Source organism: Saccostrea echinata, unplaced genomic scaffold, assembly GCF_033153115.1.
Source record: "Saccostrea echinata isolate AGI-Se365-2 ecotype Australia unplaced genomic scaffold, CSIRO_AGI_Sech_v1 ptg000029l, whole genome shotgun sequence".
Taxonomy (NCBI): domain Eukaryota; kingdom Metazoa; phylum Mollusca; class Bivalvia; order Ostreida; family Ostreidae; genus Saccostrea; species Saccostrea echinata.
In genome coordinates, this window is record NW_026889778.1 from 27,212,773 (window position 1) to 27,233,953 (window position 21,181).

Consider the following 21,181-nt stretch of genomic DNA (forward strand, 5'->3'; position numbering starts at 1 on the left):
ACACATTATGAGACAAAAATATGAAATATATACCACTAAATAAATAAACTTATTTAGATATTCTTAATTAACTAAAAGTACGAGACTAAACTGATTGTGATTCAGGAAGCGCTTCATTGACAACAAAGAGGCAAAAATCATCAGGTGCCTTGAATTTTCAACGGTTAAGGTGATGGGCGACCGCCCCCTTCACTGTTCAATAAAGAACCCATTTGTTCTGACGGTAGAGGATCAGAAGAGTGTGTTCCACTCAGGATGTAAAGTGATAGAGATCACATTCCCGAATGTTTCAGTGCCAGAGGTGAGGAAATATCTCACCCGAATTTACTCAGAATAAAAGAAGAGCTATACTTTTTTTTTTAAAATCAGTTTGCCATTACTGTTTTTATTATTTGAATTTTTTCAAAATGCTTTATTTAGAGTACTCTAGCTTTCAAACATTAGGACACTTTCTAATTAGAAGTGATAGACATTATAGATGTACCTGGGAATATGTTTCACTACAAATAATAATTCAGTTGAATGATTTGTAAATGACCTAGAAAAGCAACGGTGCTGATTTTTTTGCAATTAATTAATTTGCTATTTTTTTAAAGAAATTTATCCCGGTGAAAATTCAAACGAATCATCACTGGAAATGATCTTGATACTTAGAATAGCTGAAACCTCTGATTATTTCACAGAAGTCTTTTGTGCTGTGATGTACATGAGCAAAGCAAAAAATCTTATTTTGTTTTTAATTGTAATCACTGATTGTTAGGATAATCTTGATATTTTGACATTCATTTCAGCACTGAATTAACCAAGTGTATAAATGTTGAAACTAGTGATTAGAGCACTTTTAATAACACCCATTGACCCATTCCCACTTTTCTTGCAGAAGCAGACTGTACCCATATCCCTCTGTGAAAGGGTAATTTAACTAACACATGGTAGCACCAACTATGCTTGTGTGTTTTTGTATAACACCTGCATTTAACTGATCTCACGCTGTTGATATAATATGATGTAAATTAATATTCTCCCATTACAGAACCATGTTAGATCACTCTCTCCTGGTGATTCTGCTTAAGTTTCTCTAATTTACAAGAGAAACCGAGGAGAGAATTTGACTCTGAACTAGAATCTTTCTTGTTATATCTTTCTGACATCTCTTCTGATCAAATGTTTCTCAAGTAACATCAATCTGCATATTGAGTACAGTTGCCATTTATACTCTTGGTCCTCCAGCTGACAACTGAGGTAGGTACACAGGAAAAAAGTTTTTTTTTATTATCAGGGGTTGAAATTTTCCTGGAAAACTCACTAGCCCAGGGGCTACTGATCAGTAAAAAATTACTAGGCTTAATAAGCCTAAACTTCAAACTAACTAGCCCAACAACTTTTTATGCAAAATGAAAACATATCATGAGTAAAAGTTTCAAATGCTTTGGTGACAAAGAACAAATTAAACTAGTTTTCAGTTAAAAAAAAAAACAGTCTACATAGAAGACGAAAGCAAACCGATGAAAAATTGTTTTTCCTGGTCTGTTAGTCCAAGGGACTATCGTTACATTTAAATTAGTTAGCCAGAGTCTTAAAACGATTAGCCTCGGACTTCGGGCTACAGTATATTTCAACCATTGATTTTATTACAGAAGAGTGAAAAGTGTCATGAAAACAGTGTGAAAAATTAAAGCATTCTGTATAGGGAGAATAGGTTGCATAGTCATGATTATGATAGTGTGTTCATTAGTTACTGTTCTTCATCAACTTTCAGTTTTTAATTTTTTGGGTGTCAAAATGCACTTGGCAATATATATATATATATATATATATATATATATATATATATATATATATATATATATATATATATATATATAAACCTCATGCCTTTTGACATAAAAAAAAATGATGAATTTGAGATGGAGAAGCAGTAACTAACTTGCATAGATTATGGAATCTATATTTATCATGTTTATTTTCATACTAGAGAAAACTTACAAAGATGTATTTTGTTGTTGTTTGTATAATTGAGGTACTTATCCCTTGTATTTTAGTGTGTAATTTTCAGGCTGTCAGTGGTTGAATGGAAATTTGTTATCATTATTTCATTTTTATGTGTTTTTTTTTATGTATCCCTGTGCCTCTTTTGAAAATCACAATATGTATCACCTTAATTCATGCTTCAGGAACAAGATGGCATTTTCTTGAAATCTTAAATTCCACTCAGCTGTTATATTTAATTTTCACAATATCATAATCTAAATTTTCTTTATAGCATATGAATTTTATGATGCTTAATTATTTGTGTGCACAACTTAGTAATTAATTGCATTTCTTGATGAACAGGTGGGAGAGATATGCTTTAAGAATTACTACACAGCATATATTTCAATACGAGTAAAGTTCAAGGCAGCACCAGACAATGGAACAGACTCAGGTAATTTTAAAAAAGTACTATTTCTCATCTACTTTTTTTTATTGTGTTGATCCCTATCTATGGAAAAATGGAAAAATTTTAAAACATTTGTCTAATACAGGATTTAGACCGATACTTGTTTTCAATAACTGAAAATTTTAAACGGCAAAATATAATCTTAATTTTATTGCTTAGTTAAAAAAGATTGTATACCAAAGCTCTACTTAAGATAACTATTTGACCTATCAGAATTTATATAAATCTGAAAATTTGTAAATTACATGTATATATATATGAATTAATTATGTTTTTAGCAGGTGACATAAAATGGAGGACCTGTGTGCGTAAAATGAGACTTATGCCTAACCCACATAAAGAAAGTGGTTCCCAGGATTACTTTTCTATTTCAAAGAAACAAGTACGTACAAAATTAAACCATATGCAGTGAAACTTGTATAATCTGAACACAACTGATTCCATAGAAATTGGCCAGATTAGACAGAATTCCAGAACAGACAACATTTTAAACAATTAATTTTATTGAAAGGGACTTAAAGTTTACATCTTATTAGACAAGATGTGGGAATACACAATATAGAGAAGTTTTACTGTATGAATGAACAGACAAAGTAATTTTTCAATTTGAAATGTCATTTACCTTAGTGGTCAAATGATAAAATCTGTTTTGTTTATTGTGTGAGCATATCTTGATCCTGACCTGAATGTAGCAATGACGACTTTCATATTAACTAAATACATGTATGAAGTTTAAAAGTTTTTATCCATTTTTAAGTTGCCAAAAGACAAACAGGCAATTGAAATGGAAAAAAAGTATTTTGCTTTATATTTGACCTACGAAAATAAATTCATGATATTGGACCAATGTCTTGAAGTCATATTTCATTAATTTTATTGTGACAGTCAGGCAGGTTTGATGGTCAAATAGCTCAGTTGGTAGAGCACCTGACTAGTGATTCGGGGGGCCCCTGTTCAAATCCTGGTTCATTGCATTTCTCTCCCTCGCTGGTTACATTATTCATTTGTTTTTCTTTCTTTTTAAAATTGGCGTACATACTGGCCAAAACCTTTATATAATTATATGTCATATAAACAAGCTGCTAGAAACACCTTTAGGAGAATTCTTTATTTAAATCATGTTTTTCATGTCAGTAGATGTCCAACATCAGCCAGAAAAATATGATTGACATCATAGAAATCCCAAAATTTATTTGAATTCTGATCCATATGTTTTTTCTGAACAAGGAATAAATATTATATTATTGTGCAAAATATTATCATGTTCATATTTCTTTCAGTTTTCCTTTGACATCTGCAACATATCAGCCATGCGTATAATTCTACAGCAGCCTTCTCCTGTGTGGAAGGAGTTCCGTATAGAAGATCTCAGACTCTACAGGTCATCAGAGGTAAAATCTGTAAAACTCTTTCTGATTGGTCCATTCCAGACTGCACATTCAGCATAATCAGTGGTATAAACTCTGTAAAACAGTCAGAGATTAGTCAATTCATCAGAGAATAATTTTAAAAGGCATTCATCATATTGATTTAATACTGGATTTGTATCAATTAATTAGATTACTAAATTTCAATCAAAATTCATTATATTGATGATTTATAAGGATAATATCAGATGATACTATGAAAGACAATATATATAATTATCTAGAGTGAAGAATTAATTGAATTCTAAGTTTAATTTATTATATAATAGGAGAATGAAATATTACTTACAATTAATGCCCCTATATATGCAAATACCCATGGGTTGAATGTATCCCTTAGATGATGAGCAAACCCCCACCCCTGCCTGCATGGTTGACGGAGAGCTCTGCCAACAGCACCAAGCACAAGTTAGAGGTAAGGCTTTGTACTTCTTAACTGACATTTAATGAGTTCATTTTGTTTAAATATTGATACAGCCTTGTTTTAGTTGATAATATTTATTTTTATGATTAGTATTTTAGAAATTGTATTAGATTTAAAGTCATTTAAACCCTTGAATTTTAACTGCCTTCCTTTGGTTTGCTAAGTTTGATTAGCAATAGACCAATAAATAAAACATTTTTTTTCCATTTAGTGAATTAATGAATAGGTTATGTTTATAATTTGCATGATATTTCAATGTCATTAGCATAATCATTGTCTTGAGATAAATATTTAAATACAAGGTTTAAGCTGAAATGCTTGCCTCTGAAATATTTAATTTATTTTTATTTTATTTTAACTGCTTTAGCTTTTTGAAATGAAGCACCATGAAGCTTAGCAATTGCTAGTTTATGTCATGTGGAGTGATGTTATTGTTTCAGATTCGCTTCTCGTTGAAAGCTGATTGAAGCTCTGCACATCAGTCTCACAAAAATTAAATAAGCAATAAAAAAGAATTGCTTATAAAGTGTGTGGATAATTGAAAATGGCTATATATGCATTGTAGTCTGTCGAATATTACAATTATTGCACGTTTGAACATATTAGCATTGCTGTTTAAACTCGATATTATAAGTTCTAAATTAAAATTGTTCCTGTGACAGCTTCTTTTTAAGAATGAAGAAGCAGTTCTTAACCAGGTTAAAGTCTAGAAAAAAAAATAAAGTGACAAAAAGGATTACTTGCTCCAATAATGGTCAAAATTCTAGTTTCTTCTTAGCATCATGTGTTCAATATATAGGGCAGTTATGGACAATAACAATGTCCCCTGGTAACAGTAATAGTCTTAAAAAATGAGGCTAAAAAGATCGAATTCCAATTGGACTGGAACAATATAGGGGTAGGTGGAGCTTCGTAAGTCTAGCATTATGAATTCGAAATACTGAAGCCAACAATCACTTTTGTAGGGTGGAGCTTTAAGGGAAAACTGCGTATCAGAAACAATTATTACATCACTCATTACATTTAACACAAACTAGCAAAGCCCAAACTTCTCTGTGCTTCACTGTAATTTAACATTGCTCTTAAGTCAACAATATATGCATGTTATTGTAACACATTATGTTTTCCTCAGCTATAAACTTTTCAATACATAATATTTAGCAACATAATTCATATCATTTCATCATGTTCAGAGACTGTGAATTAATTGCAATTATAATTATGCTTTTTTAGGTCACCTGAGTCACTCAGGTGACCTATTGCTATCCGTTCTCGTCCGTCGGCGTGCGTCGTGCGTTAACATTTGAACATTTTTAGCTTCTTCTCTGAAACCGCTTAACCAATTTCAACCAAATTTGGCATATAGCATCTATGGGTGAAGGGGAACAAAAATTTGAATTTCATGGTCCCTGCCCCCCTGGGGCCTGAGGGGTGGAGCTAAAACCACCAAAAATAATGCAATCTTTAAAAATCTTCTTCTTTACTCCTGGACATCAAGCAGTCAAACTGTTGGCATCATTGTAATAAGCATTGAGCCCTCTACCAAAATTTTGAAATTCATGGCCCCAGGATCAGGGGTTCTGGCCCCACGGTGGGGCTATATAGATCATATAGTGAAAGTGCATTATTTCTTTGAAAATCTTCTTCTCTGCTCCTGGGTATTAAATAAGGTAATTAAGTACATAGTTATGATGAGCAAGAGTGCCTCTTCCAAAATTGTGAAATTCATGGCCCCAGGGTCAGGGGTTCTGGCCCCACGGTGGGGCTATATAGATCATATAGTGAAAGTGCATTATTTCTTTGAAAATCTTCTTCTCTGCTCCTGGGTATTAAATAAGGTAATTAAGTACATAGTTATGATGAGCAAGAGTGCCTCTTCCAAAATTGTGAAATTCATGGCCCCAGGGTCAGGGGTTCTGGTGTTAGGGCTGGGCTCTATTGATTATATAGTGAAAATGCATTAATTCTTTGAAAATCTTCTTCTCTGCTCCTGGGTATTAAATAAAGTAACTAAGTACATAGTTATGATGAGCAAGAGTGCCTCTTTCAAAATTGTGAAATTCATGGCCCCAGGGTCAGGGGTTCTGGCCCCAGGGTGGGGCTATATAGATCATATAGTGAAAGTGCATTATTTCTTTGAAAATCTTCTTCTCTGCTCCTGGGTATTAAATAAGGTAACTAAGTCAGAGTTATGATGAGCAAGAGTGCCTCTTCCAAAATTGTGAATGTCATGGCCCCAGGGTTAGGGGTTCTGGTGTAAGGGCGGGGCTCTATTGATTATATAGTGAAAATGCATTAATTCTTTGAAAATCTTCTTCTCTGCTCCTTGGTATTAAATAAAGTAACTAAGTATATAGTTATGATGAGCAAGAGTGCCTCTTTCAAAATTGTGAAATTCATGGCCCCAGGGTCAGGGGTTCTGGTGTTAGGGCGGGGCTCTATAGATTATATAGTGAAAAAGCATTAATTCTTTGAAAATCTTCTTTTCTGCCCCTAGGTATTAAGTAAAGTAACTAAGTACATAGTTATGATAAGCAAGAGTGCCTCTTCCAAAATTGTGAATGTCATGGCCCCAGGGTCAGGGGTTCTGGTGTTAGGGTGGGGCTCTATCAACTATCTACTGAAAATGCATTAATTCTTTGAAAATCTTCTCTGCTCCTTGGTATTATATTAAGTAACTAAGTACATAGTTATGATGAGCAAGAGTGCCTCTTTCAAAATTGTGAATGTCATGGCCCCAGGGTCAGGGGTTCTGGTGTTAGGGCGGGGCTCTATCGACTATATAGTGAAAATGCATTAATTCTTTGAAAATCTTCTCTGCTCCTGGGTATTATTTAAACAAACAAAGTGCATGGTTATGATGCATAAGGATGCTTTTCAAAAATTGTGAATGTCATGGCCCCAGGGTCAGGGGTTCTGGTGTTAGGGTTGGGCTCTATTGATTATATAGTGAAAATGCATTGATTCTATGAAAATCTTCTTCTTTGCTACTGGAGATTATTCAAACTAAGTGCATGATTATGATAGGCAAGGATGCCTCTTCCAAAATTTTTAAATACATGGCCTCAGTTTTTGGGGTTCTTGAGGGGGGGGGGGGGGGGGGGCTCTATTGATTATATAGTGAAAATGCATTAATTCTATTAATTAATCATTAACTAATCCTGTCTGCTCCTTAGTGTTGAGCTGATAAATAAATTGCTTAGCTATGATGAAGATGGGAGCTTCGAACAGAATTTTTAAATCTTGTGGTCCTAGGGTCAGGGGTTCTGGCATAACGAGGAAGGGGGGGGGGGGGGGGCTTTTGATAATATAGTGGAAAAGTGTTAATTCTTTGAAGTCCATAGTTATGATGATGAGGGTAACTCTTCCAAATTTGTAAATTTCTTGACCTTTGGTCTTGGGTTCTGGTGTTAGGGTAAGGCTTTGTTGAATCTGTAGTGAAAATGCATTGTACCTGTGAAATTCTTCTCTGCTTCTGGGCATATCGAAAGCAAACTGAGTAAAAGATTAAATGATATAAGTAAGCGTATTTCTACCAGATTTTTGAACATCTGGACAATTTGTCTAAGCATTCTGATCCTGGACAGGGCTCTATTAATTTGTATTCTACTGAGAGAAGTTATTCCCCTTTTCCATTCACCTTTGATAATTAATCACTGTAAATAATGTATTTGAAAGATTAATAGAATAAGATAATTATGCAAGAATGTTTATCGTATAATTCAAAAAGTACTTTCTTAGTTTTAATAATCAGGCAGACCTGTAAGTAATAGATAAATAAAAATGAGACAAAAATAACTTATCTTATTAAAAGTTCTTCAAAGACCATAAGAGAGGTCAATGCTAGAGGTCTTAATATGGGTTTAAAAATAGTACAGAAGCACTAATAGTTTGTTAATAGTCTGCATGGTGATAATGTTAAGTGGGGGACAGATTAGAACTTAAGTTATGAGTTGATACTGAATACTAGACTAATTATTTTGTTGATCCTGATCTTCCTACTTCTCTTGCTTTAGGGCAACAAAGCTTCATCTGTCAGTGTATTTAACTTCTAAATTGTTGTATTATACTCAGGTGACCGTTAAGGACCTTGGGCCTCTTGTTTTGAAATTCTAAGGATATATTGTCATCTTGAATCTAATACATGTATTTTTGCACTTTTGATATGTACAGAAGCCTGCAAAACTTTGAGGCAGCTCTGTATGAACTGGATACATGTAAAATGCTGTTACAGTTTGATTAGGGTCAAGGGTTTTTGTGAGAACAAATTAATTGCTTTCTTGGAGAACAGTTTCTTTAAAACAGGAAATAAAGGACAAATCCTTTATTTTCACACTTTTTAAATACAGGGAGAGAGAATGGATGCAAGCTATATTTTGAATCATGCTCCCAGTAGACCTAATAATTCAGTAAGAAATGAAGGGTGGAGGACTGTTTTAATTCTGATTCTATACATAACTTAATTGTAACAATAAAGTGTGTCAAACTTACAGTTTATAACCTAGAACTAAGGGTTGTCTTTTTGAAAAGGTACAAAAATATTTAAATTTGATAACAAATGTAAGTTTGCTTTCCATGTTGTATGTAATGATTGTCTTTAAAAGTTTTTGATATGTATTACGAATTGAAAACATTTTGAAAATAAAAATTCTTCAGACATTTCTTCTACTTCAAAATAAATTCTGTTTCAGAGCTTAAAAATGGCTAGAAATTGCATAGAACTGAAGCAGGAAACTGAAAATTTTCAAAAATATTTTAACCCCCCCCCCCCCCAAAAAAAAAATCTGAATAATTTGTAAGAAAGTTAGAACAAGGAGTAAAATGCCCATAATATTAAAATGGCGGTTATGACAGTGTTTTCTTGGGTGGAATAAGTAATGAAGAGAGAATACCAAAAACATTTCCCATGTGCCTGCTAGGTAATTATATTAACCCTGAAGATCTGAAGTATTGCTGGAGATACTGAAATTTGGGAATGATATTATGGTAGCTAGCTAGGGCATAATTTATTCAGTTAAAACTTATTCTTTGCATTGTTACTTAATATATTTTCTGAAAAAACTTGAGTTCACTTTATTTAAATCTTTTAGTATTTTAATGTACAATTTCAGCCACATAAAAATTTCATTCCATTTTGTATTTTTTCTATTTTAGTTGACTATTCTTCAATTTTCTTTCATCACTTAATGCTAAACCATCAAGGATGTCTAATATGTGGTTGAGCCTTACTTTACATAATTCTTTTGTCACAACATTGTACTTGCATATGTGAAAATTATTTTTCATTAAGTAAATGTGAATCAAGTTTATTTTTATTCTTAACAAAACACATTCTTGATACAGTTACAAACAAAAGCCAAGGAAAAAGTGAGTAATTTTGAGAAAAGTCACCATTTTTTTCTCACTTTTTACTATTTTTTATAATAAATCTAGAGTGCTACTTACACAAACACCATTTTCTATTTTTCATGGAGAAGAAATGTTTTGGAATCATATCCCCTTCTTTCAAACAACTCAGTTTCTAAATACATTTTGTCTGTATTAATTTCATGCATGCTTATTGTTTTAAGTGGTTTGTTATTTAATATAATTAAATATCAGTCATCAAAATTCATTAAGTTTTTAAAAGTTCAATAACTGTTTTATTTCACACATAAAATGAATTGCTTTTTTGGCAGTATTTTAGAAGTTTTAGTAAACTTAAGAAAAAAGATTTTTTTTTTATTTATTTTTTTTTTTTTTGAAAATTTTTTTCCAGTTTCTCTCAAGTTCTCATCACATGGAATAATAGAATGTATATATATTGTTGAGATGCATGATTTGTTGTGCAGATAAATTTTTAAAAATAAGTACAGAATCTATTAATGTTACTAAAGACAAGAAATAATATGTCCCACTCCCCATCCCCTTTTCTTTCTATTTATCAAGTATAATTCCAATTTGTGTGGAATCCCTTGTTACAATCATGGGATTTTTGCACACAAGGTAACCATGAATCAGTATCATACGTGTACATTTTGAAAACTGTCAAGATGAAAAAAAAAATACTTCAATGTTACATTCAAATTCGTTTAATCAAATTCAACAATCAGGGTCTATAGAAAAATATATATGAATTTGATAAAATGTTTTGTCAAATTCGTTATAACGAAATGAATCCGTTATGACAAATTAAAGATTTTGTTTTAACGAATTTTATTCACTATAACAAGTTTTAGTATTCATATTAACGAATTTAATTCGTTATTATAAATTTTTGAATTCATCATTACAAAATCAACGAATTTGTTATAACAGATTAAATTTGTTAAAGCAAATTCAAAGAAATTGTTAAAACAAATTAAATTTGTTATAACAAATTCGACAATTCGTTATATCGAATTCAAAAATATTTTTTGATAGGTACTAAAGAAGCCCATTTATACGGAAGCCCATTTAGGACCTATCGAAAAATATTTCTGAATTTGATATAACGAATTGTCAAATTTGTTATAACGAATTTAATTCGTTATAACAATCTATCTGAATTCGTTATAACGAATTTAATCTGTTATAACAAATTTTCTGAATTTGTTATAACGAATTCTAAAATTTGTTATAACGAATTAAATTCGTATAAACGGATTCTAAAATTTGTTATAACAAATTAAATTCGTTTAAACAAAGTCTAAAATTTGTTATAACGAATTTAATTCGTTTAATCAAATTCAACAATCGGGGCCTATAAAATAATATATATGAATTCGATATAACGATTTGTAGAATTCATTTTAACGAATTTAATTCGTTATAACAAATTAAGGAATTCGTTTTAACGAATTTAATTCGTTATAACAAGTTTTAGAATTTGTTATAACAAATTTAATTTGTTATAACAAATTTTTGAATTCGTTATCATGAATTCAATAAAATTGTTATCACAGATTAAATTCGTTAAAACGAATTCAAAGAAATTGTTTTAACGAATTAAATTCGTTATAACAAATTCGACAATTCATTATATTGAATTAAAAGATATTTTTGATAGGTCCTAAATGGGCTTCCGTACATTTAGGACCTATCAAAAAAATAATTATGAATTTGATATAATGATTTGTCGAAATAGTTATAATGAATTTAATTTTTTTTTAAATTTCTGAATTTGTAATAACAAATTAAATTTGATTTAACAGATTGTTAAATTCATTATAACTAATTCAAAAACTTATTATGATATACATGTGTTAAATTCCTTTAATCAAATTCTTAATCTTGTTATAACAAATTAAATTCGTTTAATCAAATTCAACAATCAGGGTCTATAGAAAAATATATATGGATTCGATAAAACGTTTTGTCAAATTCGTTATAACAAATTTACATGTAATTCGTTATGACAAATTAAAGATTTTGTTTTAACGAATTTTATTCACTATAACAAATTTTAGTATTCATATTAACGAATTTAATTCGTTATAATAAATTTTTGAATTCGTTATAACGAAATCAACAAATTTTTTATAACAGATTAAATTCGTTATAACGAATTCCAAGAAATTGTTAAAACAAATTAAATTTGTTATAAAAAATTCGATAATTCGTTATATCGAATTCAAAAATAGGTCCTAAATAGGCTTCCGTACATTCAGTACCCTCCCCAAAAAGTGATACTGGTTCAAATCACCCTTGGTGCAAACAATACTAGACACAATTGATCATAACATCACACTTTGCTACTCATAGTGTATTACAGGAATTATATGTAACCAGTAAAATTGTAGATAAAAGGGGCTTATATAATGATGGACTCTTGTTCAAATTATGATGGCGTAGTTTATAAAAAGAGCTTTACGTAATGACCAATGCTTTCAGATTTATTTTGATGATTCTGATAGCCAGGATATAGAAGATGTGGTAAGATGTAGATCTGTAGGTAGAAAACTATATATATATATCTTACGAGGGCTGTTCGGAAATTATTGAGACATTTACTTTTACTCCATAAAGGCCAGAGATTCGTCAACATTTTATCAAGAACGAAGAAAAGAAATGTGCAAAATTTCTCATTTATAGGATAATTAGACAAGTACCGGTGAAATTATAAACATGCATATGTCTATCGACCTGGAGCAGCATCGCTACGTCATTTTAACGTCACGTCAGCCGGAGATGTTTTACCATGTGAAACAATCGAGAAGCGTTTACTCTTCTTTCTCTGTTATCACATATAACATTCCAAAAATCAAATGTCTCTCTTCTTAAACAATTCTTTAAAAAATAAAATAAAAAATATGTGTGCTGTTGCTACCCCAGTGTAAAAATACATGAAGTGTCATATACAGGTTGAATTAGCATCTTGCAGTACCGATTAATGCAACGCTGGTCTACGTTATTTAGTCCGTAATAACTGATGGTCGTCCGGAGCTTTTGTTTTTACTCTAGTTGAATATTTTGTAAGAAAAAAATTTATACCAATAAAAAAAAACCCCTTAGACATGTTTTTTTATTGTTGTTGTTTTAGCAGGTCGTTTAGTCTGGAAAAGAGTTCTCCATAGCGCTACACAAAATTATGGGTATGCTCGCTGCGCCGCCTTGATGTCAAAATCCATTTTGTCGTCGTTCTCAGATTTCTATGCCGCGCATAAATTTATTTATGATCTCCGTATTTCTGATCGAATTTCTAACAAACTTGCAGAAAATGAAGTCAAAATCAAATTGAAAAATTTTATACATGAATTATTTTCGCTCTTACTATGGGTCCACCGAGAGTTTGAACGTTGGTGTTACACATTTTCAACATCTATTTTCATGACTGCGCCGGGTACCCCTACTATTGACACATTAATATACCACTGAAAAGAAAAAATGAAATATTTATAAAATATTTTTTGCTTTTATTAATTCTTAGTATTTGCCAAACGTATATGCAAATTTTTACCGAAAGACGTTCATTAGAAAAAAATATGTACACATTGTCTCAATAATTTCCGAACAGCCCTCGTAGTTAGAGGGAGAGAAAATCTTTAAATACAAAATGATATCTTCATCATAAGTATACTTGATGCAATTTTTGAAAATGTAAGTGTTTTGGATATATTTTATGAGGAGAAAATATGATGAAAATAAATGCTAATTTTTTTTCTTTTCAGTTCATAACAAGTCTTAAATTGTTATACAATGTAATGTAATTTGAAAGTAATTGAGTAATTGATTATGATTAAAACAAAGTGAAAATTTTGCATATTTTTTTATTTAACAAAAAATATATACTATAAGCTTTGAAGAACTAAATGCCTTCGTGAAACCAAAAAAACTGTCTCAATCTTTACTCCAAAGACCACTAAAGGTCTCTGTTAACCTTATAATAATTTTAAAGCATAATAACAATTAAACATAATTTTTTAACCTTTTGAGAATTATGGTCAGAAGAAAACAGAACATGAATTTGTCTCATGTTTCAGAGAAAAAAACCCATGGTTCCTATGTTGTGTTCTTTTTTCAATCTTGTGATTTCAATGATCTAGAAAAGTTAAAATATGTGAATACATACTCCTTCTTTTCAACTTACAGTTCTATGTGGATTTAAAATTTACAATAATTTTAATCATGCAATATTTCCGTAATTAAGACTGGAATGATGTTTAGTTCTAAATGAAGAAAAGTTTCTTTTTTAAAAACTCAAATTTTACCATTGAAATTAAAACTAAGATAATTTTTTCAGGGTATACCTAACTTGGAGTCAATATCCTCAGGTCTACAAGAGTTGTGGGGTTTATCAGAAGAAATGGCTGTAAATCAAACAAGGACAGACATAGGCAGATACGAGGTATTTTGAAGTATTTATAGATAGCAGTAATTGTACCATATTTCTGGGTACCTGATGCAAGAAACTTGTGTTACATTCATACGTGTGTATAAATACATTGTACAGTGTCTTAAAAGAGACACAATAGAAAAGTTTTCAGTATGTAGGACTCCAAAGTGCAATGGGACTCCATAGTCCAAAGTTCACACCAAAGTCTGATGGTCTGCACCAAACCCCAATGGTTTGACACGCCAAAGTCCAATGGTGCAAAAAAAAAAAAACAAAACAGTTAACCTTTATGATGTCCAAGTACTACTGTGTCAATTTGGGATGCTGCACCACACCAATGTCTGACGGTTTTAAATGAATACAAATGAAATTGAATATTAAATATATGATTGCCAAAGTACAATGGTTTACTAGAATATGCAATAATATAATTGTACTACTATAACCCTAATTTTCGAGAGGGTGCGAGGCTTATCTTAATCTCTCGGAAGGATGAGGAACTATTCCTATTCCAAAGTGTGTAACAACAGACCTACATATACGTATCTTGGTTGGGAAAAAGACTAACCGTAATGAGTTAAATAGTGTTCAGGGACGTACCCTATATCTCTTTGGTGGGTGCCAGAATAAAACTATAAGCTATTTAGTGGAATAGTGTGAGAAAACTTACCCCAAATCTAATAATGTGTAAAGACCTACCCTTATCAGTAGAGTGGTTTGCGAGGACTAATTCTAATATATATGAGGTAGGTGCAAGCAATGAGCAAAATCAGTCAAATTGTATGGGAGGATTAATATTTTTGAATGCTGGTGTAAAGACGAATAATGACACCTGTAGAAAAATGACCGTCGAATAATGACAGCGAGTCATTTTTCAACAGCGAAAATTGACCCTCGGTCATAATTCTATGAGGGTCATTATTCGTTTTTACTCTGGAAAATGGCACAGATTGTTGTAGGAATGTTGTCAAAGACGTCGATTGTTTCAATTCTCTGCACCATTGGACTTTGGTCACCATTGCATTTTAGCGCTTCGCGTCTCATAGAAAACTAGCCATCGGACTTTGGTGTCCATACCAACACCAAACCACTGGGGCTTGGCACTGACCATCCGACTATGGCGTGACCGTCGGACTTTGGAGTCTTACAAATTTAATGAAAATTTTCTTTTTAAAAAAAGTTACAAAAACTTAATAGGTCATTATGATAAATGTACAATGATGGACTTCATTTTTTTAATAATTCTAGGTTGATGGATGCTATGAAATCAATTTACTAGCATATACCTGAATCAACTTTACTGGCTATATGAGAACAGTTACTTATTTGAGGAAACCATGTTTTCCTTGCTCTCCGTATAAACCAGAACAGCTCACTTATGAATAAATCTCAACTTATTTTTCTGATGTGCTTTTTAACTTCATTGCAGTGCAGCAGAATTTATATCCTTATTGTAAACCATTGTTACAACTTAATCGTCATTGATATACATGTGTTTATTAAACGTTTAATTTTCAAGCAGTTTTCTTTTTTTTCACTGAATTTTGGGAGAACTTATTCTTTGCTATCACAAATAGAAAGGACTCTCTCTCTCTCTCTCTCTCTCTCTCTCTCTCTCTCTCTCTCTTACATCAACCCAGAGTGCACACCACTCCTCCTCCCTGCAGGAGCAAGATTTCAAGAAACTTAAAATTTTGTTAACATATTGAAGTGTTCGTGTAAGCCTTGTCATTTTTGTCCCAGTAAGGAAAAAATGAAGGAGGTTTGAAGGATCGACTGATCAATGATGACTGTGTATTCATAGTTTTTTTCTTTTGGTATAAATTATATCTACTTCATCAGGTAGTTAATTGTTATTTGAATATGAAAATTTGCAACACTTTTAATTTATTTTTCCCCTTTTAGTATCAACTGCTCATGTAAATAAATAAAAGCATCAGAAAGGATTTCTCAAACGAAAAATTTAATTTTTAGTTCAAAAGATTAATTTTTTTTATCTCTGAGATGTCTTCATTTTTTAAAGAGATTTCATTGTTCTCATTTGAAATTCATTCAAATTTCCTTTACTTCTTTTTTTTTTCGTCACTGTTCAATGTTGCAGTTAATAACTCTTTCATTACCAACTTAGGCAAATTTTTTTGACATAAATTGGTCCTCTGCATATTTTTTGATGAACCGAAACATTCGGCCAAATCTTCTAGCATGGGATCATTTTCTGTAAATCTTCCATCAGCTCTACATCGTCTTCTTCACTAGAAGAGTTACTAGTGTTACTGAATTTTCTTGACTAGACAACCCAGGCTGCAATCAGTATCTGCCTCTCCGTTATTTTACAGACGATATCGACCATTTATGTACTATAGAGACAATTCAATTTTGCATGAATGAAGAGGATCGAATGATCCACTTCTTCAGCAGTTAAAATAGGTGTATTCTAGGATAATGGGGTCATAGTCAAGATGAGTGTTTAATGATACATCAACTGATCAAAGGCTTTTTAATATATTTTTAACAATTTTGAGATTTTTGGCCTATCAGAATTGTTTAGTAAATGCATGTAAAATTTTAACTATACAATGAAACGGTTTTTTAAATGAAAGATGAACACCACCACATGTGAAATGTTCCCAAAGTTATTGAAGCTTCTGATTTGATCTGCGACAGCCTTCGCATGAAAGATGCAATAAATAATTGTGAGCACTTGCCAGGGACTTCTTCATGAGCCACACAGAATTTTTATCAGTAATTAAGCAACAGGGACTTTGGATATAGAGAGGGAGATAATGACCATAAAATAGGAGGTGCTGCCATTTAGGCGAAAAATATTTCTAATTGAGATTTCAACATGTTTTTTCTTAATAAAAATCATCTAATTACAGATAAGAACCTCCCATTCTTGTGAATATGGATAGGAAATATGGATAAGTGACAAAGCTGAATCTCAGCTGTATGTCACATATCTATACTCTATTGTGCTGGCAGATTTCATTGAGTAATGGAATTTGCTCTTTGCTGTAAGGCAAGATCAAGCAGTTGATGATATTATTTCAAAGGATTCAGCTCCCTTATTATATCCCCCGCTTGAAAAGCGGGGACCTTGTAAAGTGATTTGGGGTGTCTGTCTGTACGTCCGTTACGTTTTGGGGCACTTATCCGCAACTCCTCTTATACAATTGAATAAAATGAAATAAAACTTTATTACAAAGTGTCATTGTCATTACAATAAATCATTTGATTAAGCCTGAGGCCCATCCTACTGAGTGGCAATATTGTGCTCCTGATAATATTAACTACATGTTATATACACTGTACATGTATCTGTCCAGTCACAATGAATTTGAAATGAATTTCACAATCAAGAGATTATTTACGACTAGCAACCAAATTGATTCACATAATTATTTAAGAACAATTTGAAGCTTCACTTTTATAGGCGATTTGTTTCCTACATATTTCTCTCTAAAAGTATCTTCACATTAGACTCTGTAGCGGACAATCTCTTCTTGATGATGCTAATTTCTCCTTCTATATTTTGGATGTCGTCTTTTGTTGCCATTTTCTTCAAAATGTTATCAAGTTTAGATGACATATCAGAAATCGTCTCTCCCTGAGTCTCTTTCTTTGTGAATTTTGACAAGCAATTATATGGGAGATCAAGTGCGTCAAACACTCTGTCTATGGGTGTCATCAAACAAGTTCCATGAGACGTTTTAGCAACGGCTAACCCAATACACTTGAGAACTGCAGGATGTTCTTGTGATATGAAATAAACGAAAGACCCAGAATCTCCGTAATCTAGAAATGGTTCCCTTGAATCAGACGTTTGGGATAGATCAATCTGAGGAATAACTTCCATTTGTTTATAAAGTGTTGTAGAGAAATCGTCATCTACGTCTACGTCGTAATCATGTATCCTTGCACAACTTCTTCCGATTTTCAAAGAACCAATTGTTAATCCACTTTTGGCTCCCATTTTTAATACTTGTTTTCGAAAATTTGAGTTTCTGATCTGTTCCATTTCTCCATTATCGAAACATGGCATGTTGTTTTCAGAAAACCCTATGAAATAAAATGTTTGCATTAAATATGATACACTGTATATACATATATATTTATATAGGATGTCCCGTGGTTTGTGGTCGGATTATAATTTTCATCCTATGAGTTGTGCTATCCCCCAGGTTTGGAAATTAAGAGAACACACAACGAGTTGGAAAAAATTCATACCAAACCACACGACCGGGGATTCAAATTTATTTTTATTTTATTTTTGCGAGAACGCGAATTTGTGATTGATAGATAGATAGATAGATAGATAGATATATAGATATATAGATATATATCTCGGATATACAGAGAAACATTTGAAAAATTGATGTAATATAACTTAATTTCATTATTTCGATTTTTGATATTTAGTACTTGCCTGCTTCGATAATCTGGTCGGAAGTGAACACTGGTGCAAACTTTCCATTACACGGATATCGATATTGATCAGTGATTTCAACTAAAGCGGCATCTATGCTTACTTCGTTTGCTCCTCCGTGTTTAAATTCAGCTTTGTGGACGTTTCCGAACGGTAGCCCTTTTTCATCTACAACATGTATCTCTCGTCTCCTTGCATACTTGAAGCTTTCTCCTTTTTTCAACACATCAACTGGTAAAACAACATGAGCACATGTCAAAAAGGCCTGTCGCTCTGGATTTTGCAACGTTACAAAACCACCTAGTGTGCCAGTCCTCGTGGTACCTTCGGTTCCAATCCTCTCACTAAGTTGAGCTGGATTCACTGCAAAGGCACAAACAGCTTCACGGACGTCTACTCGATGTCCATTTATTCTCTTTGGAAAGGCGTCTTCTCCAATTGGTATCACTCCTTTTACGTGACAATGGATAACAATCGAAGGAATCCTTTCTATTCTGACATTATTTTTGTAGCCAACAGAGCACACATTAGATGTATTTATTAAGGTAATATTGCTGTGTTTGCTAAAGAGGGAACTTAAATCCAAATCTGTAATTTTAACGCTTAACGATCCGACGGAATCATTTGCGTCATGAATCAACAAGCTTGATGCTTCATCGGTACATAAATCGGCACACCGTACAAGCATATTAAGCCCCCAGATTTTATCACCTAGGTCGTATGGTTTTGAAGATCTTGTCACAATTACTACTGTATCAATTCCAATGGGCGTTCCGTCTTGCCGACCCACCCATATACGCACAATATCATCTTTGTTTTCGATGTTTCTTAAAATTTTGCTTTTCAATTTATTTATAATGGCACTGCTAGCCAAACATTTTTCTGGTTTCTCTGTGCAAAATTCCTTGCAAATATGTCGCATGTTCCCTTCAGACACGAATGACAACGCGTCTTCTATTTCCCTTCTATTGTTGTCCTGAACAGCCTGTCGAATTACTTTTACGATATCTTCTAAATTTAAAGTACTCTCTCTACAATCGATACACTGTTGCTTGATATTAATTTCATCTAATTTGAAATTTTTCCCGAAACTGGAGTTAATTTCCATGGAATGTGGTCGATCAAGAGACCGCATGAAATCCCTCTCTTTCGTTTCATGAATATTTTCCAGAGAATTTGTGCTCCATAAACCTTTTCTTGGCTGCTGAATTGAAAGAATCTTCTGATGATTTGCATTTATATCTGTACCTGTTGGTGGTCTATGTTTTACCGGAGAATATTTCTCTTGGTATTTTTTCAAGTTCCATTTTCCGGTTGTTAAATTTTCTTTACCTGAAAATGTTAAAATTAAGACTTCAAATTTTGGTATACATTATTTGCTATTAGCAAATAATGTATGCCAAATTAATAGAGGTTGGGGGAAAAATTTACCTCAATAGCAGTGGACAACATCAAACAAGGCACATTTAGTTTAATTGCAATTATCTTCATATCAATTAGGTTATTTAAAATATAACATACATAAATACATACATGTAAAACAAATTTTTATAGATTTCAGATTTTCATTACATACCTTTTAGCATATCCAACTTGATGATTTTGAAAAAATTATTTTGAAACGATGGTATACCATCCAACTACATCATAGAAATATAAACAGAAATGAAACTGAAGAGGCATCTATATTTTTTTTTTTATTAAAAAAACTACTATTTTACAAATGTTTAACCTAAACATATGCTCTTCTGATCTTTCTTCTATTTTCTGATAAATAAATGTATTTCTCCAAAAATGTTATTTTGTCAATGTGTTATCATTTGTCGTGACATTCATTATGCTATTGTGGAATTTGCTTTATATTCAGTATAGATTTCTTTGGTATCAGCAATGTACATGTAATTTATTTTATGAGAACGAGACGAGATTTTAAAAGACATATTTCATTACATTATACATAATATCTTTACATTTCAGGAATGAATTTAATAGCTACCGAAAATATACTGTATAACTTGGGTTGGAGCGGTTTTCGCTTTGTAAACCGCGAAGCCGTTTATATAAAAAAGCGTTAATTGTTCCAACCCAGGTTATACCAGTATAACTTTGGTAGCTATTAATTTTATTCCTTATAATTTAATTTTCCGTCATTCAGTGCATGCAGAAAATAACACAATTTCTCCTTCAAAAATGCCTTCAAATTGAGCATTTTTATGCCCCGCCATGAATATGGCCGGGACATATAGTGTTTGTCATGTCCATCCTTCCTTCCTTCCATTCTTCCGTCTGTCTTTCCGTCACAATTTGCGTTTAGCTCTCTTCAAAGCTCAGTTTCAAAGAAACTATCCAAGATATTTTTATCAAACTTCATATGCTGATAAATATTAATGAGAGCAACATGTATGTAACTGCATCAACATTTTTTTTACCTTGACCTTTCATTTGACCTTGATCTCACTCTTCTTAAATTAGTGTTTAGCTCAGTTTTAAAGATACCATTCAAGGTAGTGTAATCAAACTTCATATGTTGATACAGACTGATGTAAGCTATTCAACTGCATCAGCATTTTTGACTTGACCTTTCCTTTGACCTTGACCTCACTTTTCTTAAATAAGTGTAAAACTTCATATGCTGATACATACTGATGTAAGCTATTCAACTGCATCAATA

General features: G+C 32.1%; 2 protein-coding genes across 5 annotated transcripts in view; both read left to right on the top strand.

The window, feature by feature from the left end:
• The window catches only part of LOC133195760 (uncharacterized protein K02A2.6-like), a 410,189-nt gene that overhangs the window by 348,576 nt on the left and 40,432 nt on the right, over nucleotides 1–21,181 (top strand). The window lies entirely within an intron of this gene.
• On the top strand, nucleotides 106–15,602 carry LOC133194688 (nicolin-1-like). Of its 4 annotated transcripts, XM_061330592.1 has the most exons (10): nucleotides 106–301; nucleotides 881–913; nucleotides 2,335–2,425; nucleotides 2,719–2,822; nucleotides 3,721–3,831; nucleotides 4,208–4,282; nucleotides 9,635–9,658; nucleotides 12,143–12,184; nucleotides 13,992–14,096; nucleotides 15,333–15,602. In XM_061330592.1, exons 1-10 carry the CDS (start codon nucleotides 173–175, stop codon nucleotides 15,372–15,374), a joined length of 756 nt encoding a protein of 251 aa, XP_061186576.1. In that variant the 5' UTR covers nucleotides 106–172; the 3' UTR covers nucleotides 15,375–15,602. The 4 variants fall into 4 exon arrangements, with proteins under 4 accessions (XP_061186576.1, XP_061186578.1, XP_061186577.1 ...); XM_061330594.1 differs by lacking the exon at nucleotides 12,143–12,184; XM_061330593.1 differs by lacking the exon at nucleotides 881–913.

Bases quoted from the DNA above. Each gene is read 5' to 3' on its own strand.
- LOC133194688 (XM_061330592.1), top strand. From the start codon at position 173: ATGGGCGACCGCCCCCTTCACTGTTCAATAAAGAACCCATTTGTTCTG. The intron at 2,823-3,720 runs GTACGTACAAAA...TATTTCTTTCAG, and splicing joins TTTCTATTTCAAAGAAACAA to TTTTCCTTTGACATCTGCAA. The intron at 9,659-12,142 runs GTGAGTAATTTT...CAATGCTTTCAG, and splicing joins AAACAAAAGCCAAGGAAAAA to ATTTATTTTGATGATTCTGA.